Source organism: Mastigoproctus giganteus, chromosome 6 (genome assembly GCF_048544385.1).
Source record: "Mastigoproctus giganteus isolate SK-2022 chromosome 6, ASM4854438v1, whole genome shotgun sequence".
Classification (NCBI taxonomy): domain Eukaryota; kingdom Metazoa; phylum Arthropoda; class Arachnida; order Uropygi; family Thelyphonidae; genus Mastigoproctus; species Mastigoproctus giganteus.
Window position 1 is genome coordinate 69,367,497 of NC_143580.1, and position 13,673 is coordinate 69,381,169.

At 36.8% G+C, this 13,673-nt stretch overlaps 1 protein-coding gene across 1 annotated transcript in view; it reads right to left on the reverse strand.

Moving 5' to 3' along the window:
- LOC150084397 (cell adhesion molecule Dscam1-like) overlaps nucleotides 1-13,673 on the reverse strand; it is a 304,173-nt gene that overhangs the window by 35,835 nt on the left and 254,665 nt on the right. Inside the window, exons 16-21 of the mRNA XM_090375203.1 lie at nucleotides 13,120-13,190; nucleotides 12,123-12,360; nucleotides 9,993-10,091; nucleotides 9,326-9,511; nucleotides 8,705-8,998; nucleotides 7,842-8,021 (exon numbers count right to left, since the gene is read on the reverse strand). Coding sequence (XP_090231329.1) covers nucleotides 7,842-8,021; nucleotides 8,705-8,998; nucleotides 9,326-9,511; nucleotides 9,993-10,091; nucleotides 12,123-12,360; nucleotides 13,120-13,190 — 1,068 coding nt within the window. The remainder of the gene's footprint in view (nucleotides 1-7,841; nucleotides 8,022-8,704; nucleotides 8,999-9,325; nucleotides 9,512-9,992; nucleotides 10,092-12,122; nucleotides 12,361-13,119; nucleotides 13,191-13,673) is intronic.

The window sequence follows — 13,673 nt, forward strand, 5'->3', positions numbered from 1 at the left end:
GGACACCAGGCTTTCTTTCTCTTCTTGGCTCACATATCTGCATAACGGGCCAGACCCTAGACACAAGTGTAGTCTCTTTCACGACAAAACTTCCGAGGTACAACCTTGAGGTTACGTTGCTAGCGACACCGAATACTCTCACGTTTTTGTTCTTCATCTTCACCAAAAAATCTACTTCCATTTCAGCCCTCAAACTCACGACCATCTTCCCCTTAGACCACAGAGAAGTCAGATACAGTGGACACTTGCTCAATTACTCTCCCCCCAAACTTTTCTTTTTCCCTCAAGTTTGGAACGCCTCCCCCAAGTACTCTGCTTAATTTTCCATTCCTTCCTATTTGTTAAAACATTTCATCACAGCTTTCTCCCTAGTGCACAAACCAACCCTTCTCTAGAAATTTCTTTTTTTCACACAGCAGTCACCTCCAAAACACTCATTTTCGTGTTCACACTTTCTCTGCTAAATATGGCCAACTTATCCAAAATTCAGTCACCATGACGCGAACACTGGACGTCCACTCATTTCCTGTTTACTTCCTAACAGTGGCTTAGATCAAAAGAGCTGGTTACATGGTCCTATTGTTCTTGCATTCAGCAACCCTTTTCTCACCTGTTCACAAATGATACCCCTTCCGTAGTGCTGATTGCTCTCTATATTACTCGAAATTACCTGTTTCCATTTAGCCGCTATTCAAGATATACGTCTATAACTTTCCCATCCCCAAATCCAGTGTTTCTTCCAACTTTAACCTTATATTAAATATCCAGTCTTAATACTTACTATCTTTAACTTAATATTCCCTTTCTATCGACCTTTTATTTTTAGCAAAACGAATATTTGTAAGATCTTACAATATCGATGGTTTAACTATTGATGATCCTTTTCAAGTTGCTGATAAACTGAATACGTGTTTTGCATCTATATTCACATATGAGGAATACTTTAGGAGAAAGGGATGCCAGAAGTTTATCAAATTCTAACAGGGAGCTAAATGATTTTGTGCTAACTGAGAGGAAAGTGGAAGAGAAACCGTTGACGCTAAACATAAAAATGGCAACAAGGGTGTATGGGATCTATCTAGTTATATTAAGGGAGGTGCGCAAAACCTTAGTCATAATTATGAGAGCATCTTTGGATTCAGGAGAAGTGCGAATGTGCGTCTTGTCTCAAAAAACTGATTGGATACTATGATTCAAAAACAGTTTTGGCATCATATACTTGGTTGGCAGGGTGGCTAATGACAGTAAACAAGGTTAGCTCATACAAAAAGATCTAAATAAATAGGAACATGGGCTGAGAAATAGCAATTGAGGTTTAACTTGAACAAATGCAAGTTACTGCAGATGGATAGCAGTAATCGCAGATTAATTTACCAACTGTGTGGTACTACACAATGAGCAGCGCAAGCAGGCTTCCAGAAGTGCTCATCGGGTCAATGATAATCTGAAATTTTACTAGAAGGGATAAGGAGGTTATAATCCCACTGTACAAGGCGATGGTTAGGCTGCGTCTTGAGTACTCCATACAGGCTTGGAAATCTCATTTTATGAAGGATGTAGAGCTGCTGGAACGGGAGCAGAGGAGGACAAGAAGATTAGTGAGGCAGAACAAAATGGTTCTCTTTCCAGGAAAGGCTTCAGTTCTGCAAATTGCCGCGTATAGAGACTAGGCACCTGAGAGGTGATAGACTGAGTGTATTGAGCATTCTTCCTCTTGCTCAGACTATCCACATAAGAGGGCATAAATTCAAACTGAGGAAGGGTGATTGCAGGATAGGTGTGTGGAAGCGTACCTTCAACCAGCGGATGGTTGATTGTTTGAACAAACTTGGATGGGTCGAATAAATTCGAGAAAGAAACTATTGCAAGGGATTGACAGGTTATAAGTTCGGTTTCTTGTGTCGGATGCGTTAAACCAAACAATTCAAACTATTTATTGAGTTCATAACGTCCGTCTGGAATTTCAAAAGCCCTGCTGTTCTTAAAATATGATCCCACAGTACAAATAAAAAAGTGTTTTTGGACGAATTTCGCATCTTTAAAGAATCTTTCACATGGGGGGGGATTTAGACGGCAACAACAAACAACTGCACTATCATCAGAAAAAATAAATCGCAAGGCTTAAAATAATCTTAAAATTTCAGAACGTAGAAGTAACTTTCTGTATATAAACGCAACACTAATTTAATCCCCGGAGAATGAATTATAAATTCTTTGCATAAGTTTTAATGATCTGTTACGAGGGGAAGAGTTACTTTATCCATTTTTAATGGCTATGAAAAAAAAAAAAGGAAGATTATTTTGAATAGCTGATACTGCACTGAAGGAATCTGGGTAAATTATAATAGGCCACGAGGGAGATTTAAGATTTGAATCAAGTCTACTGGACTGTATTTTCTGTGGCGAAAGAATTCTACATTAAGGTATGCTGCAGCAGCTAAATGATTGTCTAATTGAGCACGAACAACGTTCCTGTGTGAAGACATCACCAAAATGAGGAGTAAGAGTCCATAATTCAGCCACGATGACACAGAGGTGGTTAACGTTAGGAAAAGTGGTACACGTGTTTGAGTTGCCCATGGTTCTAGCCTACCTGAGGGCTGAATACAGTAATGTCATTGTATTTTTCGGTCTTTAAAAACCCTTTGACTTTATGTGCCAGATTATAAAAAAGGTAGCTGCTGTACAAATCAAAGAGAAGAGATGAAACAAATAACTTTCGTAATATTTAAGAAAAACCATTACTTTATTAGCTCAATAAACTGCAATCTCTAATTTATTTTACAGTCAGCTAAACCCTTTAAATTCGCATTCCTAAAACATATGTATTCATTCGTAATCTCCTGTTAACTGAGTCGTGCAATTTTTTCCGATTTCAAAGCAATCTGCACTTCATATATCCTGATCTGATAAACAATTTCTTTATTCAGGCTAATTATTTTCCGAAATAACTCCCGGTGACCTCTCAGTTTCGCGTGCATAGAGCCAGCTAGTTATGTGAATACAAAGCGAAAACTCATTGACAGCATGCCAGGCCAATGGTGGTGCGGCGCACTTTATGAACAGGATTTTGCAGCGTATAATACCTTTTCTGTTCCCAATATTTAAAAGAAAAAACGCAGGACCACTATGATGACAATAATTTTGCCGATCTGTAATTCTTTTTAAAATTATGGCATGAATTATTCAGAAATTTTGTTTGCAGCTAATGGATTCCATCAGGCAGAAATTCAATCTCTGATATTTTCTTAATAGCATTTAATCCAGTTAATCCATTCTTATCTTTTAATCCTCTTTGCGCAAAAAAGAATCGATACCTTACTAATATTACATCTTATCAGAAAAAAATAATAGCATTTTCTTTCATTAAATCCACTTGTTCTCTCTCTCAGCACCCAGACACTGTAAATCACTCGTTAACTCGGTTTCACCGCTGACTTAACACCCCCCAAAAAGACGACCAGAGAAAGAGTTATGCAGTCCATAAACCAACATCATTCCCCGCTACATCTCTGTCAGGCTAAAGTCCAAAGAACTAAATGAGGGGGCCGTTTTTCAGTCGTCTGATTAAATAGCAACATTAGAGAAGTCAGCAGTATTGATTTTACCATTAAAACAAGTTGGAGAATGAGCGCATTAGCTGGACATGTGATACTCGGTATATAGATGGATGGTTTCCATCTACGCAAGAGGAAATCATAATAGAGCACTGTAAACTTTAGAAATTCCGTTGAGAGTGTAAGAGAAGGTTAAATTTACTTAAGAAAGCGGGAAGAATACAACAGAAAAAGTAAAGATGGTAAAACGGTCTTCATAAAGACATTAAAAGAATACGAAATTACTTTGTTTACTTCTGGAAATTGAAAAGAGTCGGTTAATGTATCTCCTTCGTCTAAAGTTGAGTTGGCGCTTTCCTCGACGCGCACACAGCTTAATATTCACATGCTGTGTAGTACGGAAATGCACGTGATTGCATTAGAAGAGGATATCAGTCAACGACCATTCACCTCGGTTCTGGAGAACAATAATAGTAGTTCCGTGTCAGTAAAGAAAAAAATATGTTATCGCCATAACGTTTATATTTGATGAAAGAGAACGTGCACTCTTTGGACCCGGTCACATTACTCAATCCACTGTAAATCTGTTATTTTAGAACATGTCCAAAGAGACCTTACAAGTTTAGAAATAAAACGTACAGGAAGTCTAACCTGATCCTGCAGGGGAGTTGAATAAAGTCCATTTTAGCTTGTATAAAATTATAACATAAGAATGAGCACATTGTGGCCCCAATTGCCCTTGTTCCCCAAAACATCAATGCCACCTTAGCTGTGTTGGCCAGTCGGGTTAAATAGGCACTATGTACTTTAGCTTGAAGATGGTAAAATTATTCTGTTTGTGGTACCGAAACCAGAAGAAATGGCTGCTTCATTATCAATGACTCATTGGTGAAGTAGGCTAACATTTTTTCCCACGCATTACAAAGAAAGGAGATTATGGAGGTTAGTGTGCTTATTGTGATTTCTTAAGATGGAGGAGTATTGTCTTCTTGCTTTATTCTGCATTTCAAACTGTTTATCTTGGGGTAGAGTCTATTTCTCAGTATTAGTAAAGATACCAACTTCCCTTTGCCGCATGATATAACTTAGAGGAAGCTACTCTTATAGTTTGTTTCACGCTGATGAAAGGACCATAACAGAGCGAGAAAGCCAGCAATACAGCCTCGCGACATGAGGAGTATTTCCTTGGTGCACATTGTGCCCTTTTATACCACTTAATAACGCAGCAAGTTATCTGGAAATTGTTACTATCCATGAGCATCCTTTCATAGCCACAATGTACCAATCTGCGATTGGGTTATTCAAAAGGATAATGCAGCATGCCACAAAGATTGATTTGCATGGAACTGCTTCAGAAACACGAACGAATTCGGCTTACTGGGGTGGCCTCCTCCCCATTCTCTAATTAAAACACTGAAATAGCAACGCTGTTGGAAGAAATTCAATCAACACGGATCCCTGTGACACGCTTTCGCCACTTATAGAGTCCATGACACGACCTATCCTGATTGTTCTGAAGGCTAAAGGGAAATCTGCTCACTGGTGAGTGTAGCTAATAAAATTGCCACTCAGTCTATATAAAATAAACACTAATTTATTTAAAACAGCATACAGGGGTGGACAAAACAATCGAAACACCTGGGAAGCAGTAATCCCAGAGTAATCAACTCTGTATACCACACTGACAGTGGTAGAGAACGAAAAGGACCTGGGGGTAATTGTGCAGGCAGATATGAAGTTTTCTGAATAGTGCAGATGGTCTGCAAGAGTAGCTCATGGTGTCTTGTCAATGATATACAGGAATTTTTCTAGCAGGGATAAGGATGTGATTATCCCCTTGTATAAGGCAATGGTCGGGCCACACCTTGAGTATTGTATACAGGTCTGGAGGCCTCATTTTAAGAAGGATGTAGAGCTGTTAGAACGAGTACAGAGAAGGGCAACAAAATTAGTGAATGGAACAAACGGTTGCTCTGGAGACTAGGCACCTGCGAGGTGATCTGATTGAGGTGTATAAAGCCTTGAATGGTTTGAGCATGCTCAATGCTGATGGGATTCTTCCTCTTGCTCAGAATAATCACCTGAGAGGGCATAAATTCAAATTGAGGAAAGACGGTTGTAGGATAGATGTGCGGAAGTTTGCCTTTAGCCAGCGGGTGGTTGATTGCAGGAACAAACTTCCATCTATCGTTGTAGAGGTTGATAGCTTAAATAGATTCAAGGCAGAGCTTGACAAACATTTGGAGCGAGTGGATGGGTGAAATAAGGTTTTTTTTTTTTTTTTTTTTTGACTGATGCTATATAAGCTTGCTTTCTTGCATCATGTGCCTTTGCTAATGCTAATGTGGAATAGATTCAAATAAATCTTGAACTGTCTTAAGAGGAATACTGGACTAATCTTCACAGAGAACGTTTCAAGCTCCTTGAGTGATGAATGTGGAGGACACTGCTTCTCACTTTCCTCTCCAAATATGCCCACAGTGACTCAATAATGCTTAAGTCTGGTGATGACGGTAATCACTGGCAGTAATTCACCCGTTCAGGATGATCCTCCTCCATGTTTGAGGAGGATTCGCTAAACGTAAACTCTCGCAGAAATGATCACTGCATGTTCATAAATACGTCATACAGCCATTACAAAAGCGACTATTTTCATTGTTTCGTCCACTATTTGTACATGTGAAAAGTTCAGTTCGTGCTGCCATCTACTGGTCAAGATATGAACACCTTAATATTAAAAAAAAAAAACCATCGTTTTAAAACAAAAGTAACAGAATACAGTGAATGTTCCTGTGACTTCGTTTCTAATATAATTAACTCGCCTACATTTAGAAATCTCGTAGAGAAGAAAATAACCGACAAGGAAATCATTTTTGATATTAAAATTCTTTATATAAAAGCAGTTAGTGGAATGGGTTAGAAGAAAATGGATTTTCCAGTTACTTAAAGATGCCCGATCGAAAAACCGATAAACTATCATTCTGGAGTATATCAAGGAATAATGGAGAGCGCTACCGATTTCGTGCAATTAAAGGCTTGATATCCTTATAATAGCTTTCACCATCTGTTCTTGATTTTAAGCATTATTAAATTCCCTAAGCAAGATAATGGATGGTTTACCGAAAGAAATCATTATTATAGAAAAGTCAAATGGAAAATAAATAAACTTTCAGAAAACGATGGCATAATTTCAAACGATCGTATTCTTTTCACTCGGAAAAAATAATAGAAAAACTGACTGGAAAATGTTTTGTATACGTTTCTTTTAATGTGAGTGGATGATCATTTTGTGCTTCTACATTGTCTATTCAAAACAAAATGCCAAAGGTGACATTGGGTGAAAGGTGGCGCCATCTAGTGTCGCTGAAGTATACAAATATCTCAGTATTGGAGTATTCCTAAAGTAATTAATTAATTCTTAATTTAACTTAAGAACTTTATTTTATTATATATATATTTGGAATTATCAACGCATTATTTTATATAATCTTAGGAAGAAAATAACTACAGCTCAATGCTCTTTTTTCATCAATCTAGTATTTGGATAATATACAAAAGCAGTGTCCTAATATTAACATCTTGCAGTTTAAAACAGAAAACAAAAAAAATATATTAATGCTAAAACATAATATAATTCTCTCAAAACTGTTTTGTTAAACAAAATGGAAATTTTGTTAAAATGGAAATAACGTCACCAATCTGTTCTGTGGCGCCATCTATGTACAATAGAGTGAATTATGAAATAACGCTGAAGTACGTGCAGATTATCCCGAGTAGTTATATTTATCGTATTTCGCTTAAAATATAATCCATTAACTATTTAAATTATTCTATTTATTACACGCTTAATTTATTACAGAAACTATACGGCCAGTTTTCAAAAAATTACCATAATAGAGTTATAAAAGTCCATGTAATATCAAAAATTAGGTAAATTCTTGAAAAAATTCTGGTGATATGGTTTAAATAGTTAGATACAGTTTAATTATTACTGTAACGGTTAGCACTTATTTTTTATGGTAGTATTTTATAAAAAGCAGAGAATGTGCTGCCATCTAGGCACTGAATCAGCAAAATCCACTGCTTCATATAAAATCTGTTAATAATTATAAGTTTATGGAAATCGACTCTAAATTATAGAACAGCTAGCCAACTAACTATCACAAAAAAAAATCCTTTGGGTTTGTTTCGAACGAGGATTGTTATTTAAATTGCAAAGTAATTTTCAGAATCAAATATTTTTAATTAAAATAATTAATAATATTTTCTTTAAACTATTTTTACCTGGACCTTGGGATGTAGTGGCGTAGTCAGAATTTCTGCTCTTTTTTACACAAACAATGAGAACCACCAAAGTGATGACGAGTAAAACGACCACTGCACACACTATGGGGACGATTACTGATAGGTTCTTATAAAAGGAGGAACCTTCTTCTCTTTCGGCAACTACTGGAGTTACTGTGGCTGAAATATAAACAGCAAGTTTCAGATATATTGACAACATCCTATTTTGTAAAGAAAGATTTTAACTATACAAAAGTCAGCTACAGAAGAGGGTGTGATGTGGCGCCATCTCTTGACACACATAAGAATTAAACCTTAAACATTCCATTTCTTTGTGTGAATATTGTATGTTTGAGACAAATTTACCTAAGTGGTAATGATATTCAGCGAGTTCAGAGTACAAAATATTTTTGCTCTTAATATTCAAATTATATACACGAGCAGCTATAATTCACTATCGTGTTTTTGAATAACTCGAAGGCCTTGTCACAAAAACAGTTCATATGCCAATAAAATTAATTTTTAATTAAAATTTAATTAATTAAAGCTGGCTTATGTCGTTTAGCTTTCTTTTTGTGGAAATCTGGTAGGAATTTTGACTCCTTCATGTTACCTCTGGGGATGCTACAGCTACTTTGATAATTTGGTTCAAAATCGTGGGAGGAATTAGCAAAAGGATCAGCGTGTAACTTACTCTTATATTAAAAGAGAACTTTCTAAGATACATAATTCACAAAATCATCTTTCTTTCGGACTGCCAATATCTTAGATGTTGAAGGAATCATGATGGAGCACTACGCTTTTGTTATTTTATGTTTTGCTTCTCAAAGAGAAGTATAGAAAATATATATTGAAGCACTTACCTCCAGACATTGTCAACGTGGCGAAGACGTATTCCGCATCCGTGGTGCCTGCTTCATTATGAGCGGACATGAGCAGGTTGTACCATGTGGCGGGCTTCAGATTTGGCACGAAATACATATCTTGGACGGGAAAGATGTTATTGGAAGCAAGTATCCACTCAAGCTGGCCTCGGGGTTTGTATTGGACGATGAAGAAGGAGATTGGACACCCTCCAGTCTCCCACGCATTCAGGCGCAAGGCTGCAGTGGAAGAGTTTGTGGTAAGCAGCGAGGCCTTGTCAGGAGCCACAGGAGCTGAACATATAAAGTTAGAAAGGTAAATAGATTAATTACTGAAATTCAAAATAACCTCAAAGAAGGCATTAAAGATTAAAACGAAATGGAATGAAAATAAATATATGCAATTATAAATTAAGGAGCAAACTCTAGTGAATGAATATGCTTCGAAACGATACGGGTTGCCATCTAGCGGGAATAATGAACATCAATATCAGGTGGTGCCATCTAGCGGCAATAATAAACACGAATCGTAAATGCATATGTACATCTTAATCAATACGCGGATGGGATATATAGAAGGTTATTAATTTTATTGTCCATGGAAATTTATTCGTAACTTACCTTGACCCAGTGTTCTCCCGATAATAGGGCCGCTTCGATCACTTCTCCCAACGTCGTTGTAAGCAACCATCTCAAACTGGTACTGGCTGCCACAGTTCAGATTTTGAAATGCGTGCGTGCTCTTGTCTCCAGTGATGTCCGTTTCTTCCCACTCCCCCAATTCCTGTTTGTACAAAACTTTAAAACCTGAAAAAGGCCATTAAAAAGTTAATTGAACAAGGCTTTAAAAAAAATTAACTTTCCAAATAAAGTGAAAATTACAAGTAGAAAGGTCAGGCCTATATTATGATAATATTAAAACATCGATTGTCTCAATAATTACAAAGAACTAAATTTTCTTCGTACTTATAAGTGCGAAGCCCTTATATTAAGTAAAACTAAAAGCTGGAAAGTTCTCCTATCTGAAGCCGTGTACAACGTACAGTACTGCCATCTGTCGGCAAGAATTAACATTATTGTAGAACTTTTTTTTTGAAAATTGAAGCAGTTGGCTCATTTGTTGTTTCTCATCAAATGACAAAAAGTCATCTCTTATTGATGGCCGCACACATTATAGTCTCTATGATAAACAACTGTCTGAAATTCTAACATTAAAAAAATCACGTTTCTTGAATTATTGCACTTATTTGAAGACTGTCAGATTAAACATAGTTGAGTTAATACATACCGGTCACTGGGTTTGTATCCTCTGCCTTAATATCCCATGCTAATATCACTGTGGATGACGTTGTAGATATTACTCTGGGTAGTGGAGCATCAGGAGGATCTAAAATACAAAAGAAACCAGACTGATTACCTATACAGCCACCGAAAAAGCTAACTTAGATGAATTTGTGGTAGAGAAACTTGTGGAAAAGCACGTGTCTCAAATTATCCACGACTCCACAACACCCAGCCAACTTATAACTGCTAATAATTTGGTTAACACTATACTTCCTTATCTTATAGGCGTTCTGGACATTATCGTATGATGGAGCCACTTGTATGTTTTATTATCCATTTTAAAACTAATATTTTGGATACTCGGTGTAAGCACCAACAGTGATGGTTCCAAAACGCACTTTTAAAGTTAATATTTTGAACAAGTACTTGAAAATTAATATTTAAGCAGTTTGTTGCTTTTCAGACGAAGGAAGGCCACCAGAAGTTCAATCAAAATTGAAATGAGTTACGATGGAGAAGCCAAAATTAAACGAGTGAAATTCTAAGATTTATTGCGAGACTTTTCCCAACAAATCGACCGTCGTGCACGCAAAGGTCACAGCAACTGTTCGACGTTACATTTAAAATGCAATTTATTTAAGTGGAGACCATAATGAAAGGGGGAGCTCTCGAGACAAGCGCATAACAAATGATTTCGTATACACAGTCGATTTCCCCAGAAATTAAATGAACAATATGTACGAAAAGCGCAGATATGTAAACATGGGGGTCTATTAAAAGAGAAATAATGGGTGTTACGTGTAGCCAGGGCCTCTGGCGAAATTGAAAATCACGGTACAGAATTACATTACTCGGATATTTGCAGAAATAGTTAACTTCGAAATAACACCAGAATTTGTTTACACACAACTGGAAGGGCTATTGTTTCTTGGCTTAGGCGTCCAGTGGATGGCAAGCATTTGCTACTCCATTTTGAAATATAAAGCGGCCTGCAGCAGACCTGATAAAGTCAGAAACGAGACAGAGGAAATGATTGTTGCACAGTTGCCATAGTTACCGGATGCTGGCACTTTTCAACAATGAAAACACTCGGATGAAGACTTGGAGGCAGAAGACTAGCTTTGAATTATACGACGTCTTAATCGGCAGGTCTTGTTAGCAACGTTCCCTCGCAGAATAATGCGATACCGGCTTCTTATTTTACTTTCTTAATAACCTGGCAACATCGGAACCGTTAAGTAGTCGGAGATTAAATGACTCTGGGAGTTAACTCCCTCATCAATTAGGAGGTAGCGATGGAACGGTGTTTACAGTAGCGGATCTGCACAAAAGGTTCGTCTTGTCCAAGCCTCGTTTTGCTGTGGTGGATTTATATCGGCTACATTTATGCGTTCTTCTTCGATGACTATCTGTGGTAAAGGATCTACTTCGGATGGTTTGGTTAATACTCTGGTCTATTACGTCACATTTCTTCCTGTTTTCAGGATTTGTTTACACATCTTTACCATAGATTTTCCAATGCACATTTAAAAACGGTTATCACAATGAATTTTTAATGTTTCCCGTGGTTGCTGACATCCAATTGGTATTCTTCAATTTTAGACTCATTTGCTGTCTTTCTTCATCCTCAGATGAGAGAGAAGCAATAAAAGCCAAGTTCTCTCATTATTTCCTGTCTCCAGAAGCAACGCCAGGTTTTACAAATATAAATTACACCCAATAGCGCCCTCTGGAGGTAAATAATTTATTTATGGGTATTTTTAAAGAAACATTTCCTCATTTTCAACTAAAATCAGTGATAGATCTTGAATTTCAATCGCACTACGATTTAAATCATAATTATAAATTTTAGAATTAAAGAAGTATTTTTTATAAATTACATTTATTTATTTAATTATGTGTAAAACGTGTCTAATTCACTTTTTAATGAATTTTGTGAAACGAATACCTATATTTCTAATCTGAATGTAGTCTTTGTTAGTCTCATATACGAAAAATACTGTAATTTTAAAAGTAACAGTGCTACGGAGAAAGAAGGTAATTTTTTTTGTCAATGACTGTACACTAAACGATAATATTACACTAATAAGCAAAAAAAAATCTTTTAACATTCCTTTAAAAATAAATCACTTACCATTCTCAAACGTCTTCACCGTTATCTCTTTACTAGGAGGGCCGGCTCCTTTATTATTGAAAGCCTGGACAATTATGCTGTATTTAGTGGCACGTCGAAGATTTGCGAGGACGCATTCCAGAGAAAACTCACTAACCAACTCTAAGGTCTTGTATACGTAAGGTTCTGCTGAACTCACCACCTTATACCCTACATAATAACCTCTGACCTTGCCGTACGTCGTTTCCGGAGATGGAGTCTGCACATAATTTAAAAAGGAGGAAAAAAAATAATTTAATTGCTATAATTTATTGTACTCTTAATAAATTAATTAAATAAAAAAAATTAAATCTCACAGATATAGGGCTTCCAATTTTAAAAATTGTCTTTTTTTTTTTTTTTTTTTTCTAACCAGAATTGTTTTTATTGTTGATAATTAAAATATTCTGCTCAAAAAAAACAGGAAAAATACTTGATTCTTTATTAAAGAATCCACTCAAAACCACAAACAATTTTCGTTGGCACTTTGCCAAGATGCTTTGAAGTGGAAGTGAGAATTTTTCCAAAGCCGGAAATGGAAGATTAAAATTTCTTTAAATATTGGGAAAATTGAAGTTAAAATGCGTATTCGAAACACATGCTGGGTAAACAAATCACTCGCCGATAATTTAATCAGATTTTTTTTTCTTCTTCTCTTCTTCCTTCTATTTTCAACTGAATATATAAATATTTATCAAAAACTTTTATCGCGTTTATTTTTTTGTAATCTTGCCAAAATATAACCTCTCCCTCGTCGCAGTTTTCAATTATCCTCTAACATAAACCGAGCTTTTCTCGGTTTATGTAAAGAATAAGTATGGGGAGTGAAAAGGGAGATTGGAAGAGCCGATACTGGCGACGCATAAAGTTTGAGATTTAATATCAACTTTCAGCCAAGTAGATGAAAAGCTGGAAAGTGACAGTAAGGGGTTGGGAGGAGGGGTTTTTCAGTTTGCATCTAAATCCGCAGTGTACTTACCTTCCACAGGACTCTTATGGAGTGCGAGCTGGTTGGTATCGCCTCCACGTGCTCGGGAGGGCTGCCGGGAACTGCAATAAATGAGAAAAAGTGTCACGTTTCAAATAAGGCTCGCATATTGCTAGGGTTGGAAATTTGAAAGTTCGGCGCGCGCGAGGACCGTCTGTAAATATGCTAAAGAAAGGAAGAGAGAGAATGAACAAAATGAATGAACGAAGCAAGCAGTGCGTGCACCATAATGCAGCTAAAATCAAGAACAAGGCGTTTTTAAAAGTTCTTACTCATAGGAGAATTGAAGTCCCGCATTTTTTAATTTTTGGGCATACGAGGGTGTTTCGGAGAGGATTGCTATTGCCCTAAAACCAAGCACGTTAATTAGCAGGTTTTTGTACTGTCAATGGCCAGGAATGCGTTTCTGGCAATCGTCTTTGTAGAACTTCTGGTTGACCATGAAAGAATGGACCAGTCCCAGAAAATACTGAATCTTCATCAGGCAAATGTGGGGACTTCAAGGATAGGTAAAAGGGAGAAATATGAAGGATACAGTCATGAAA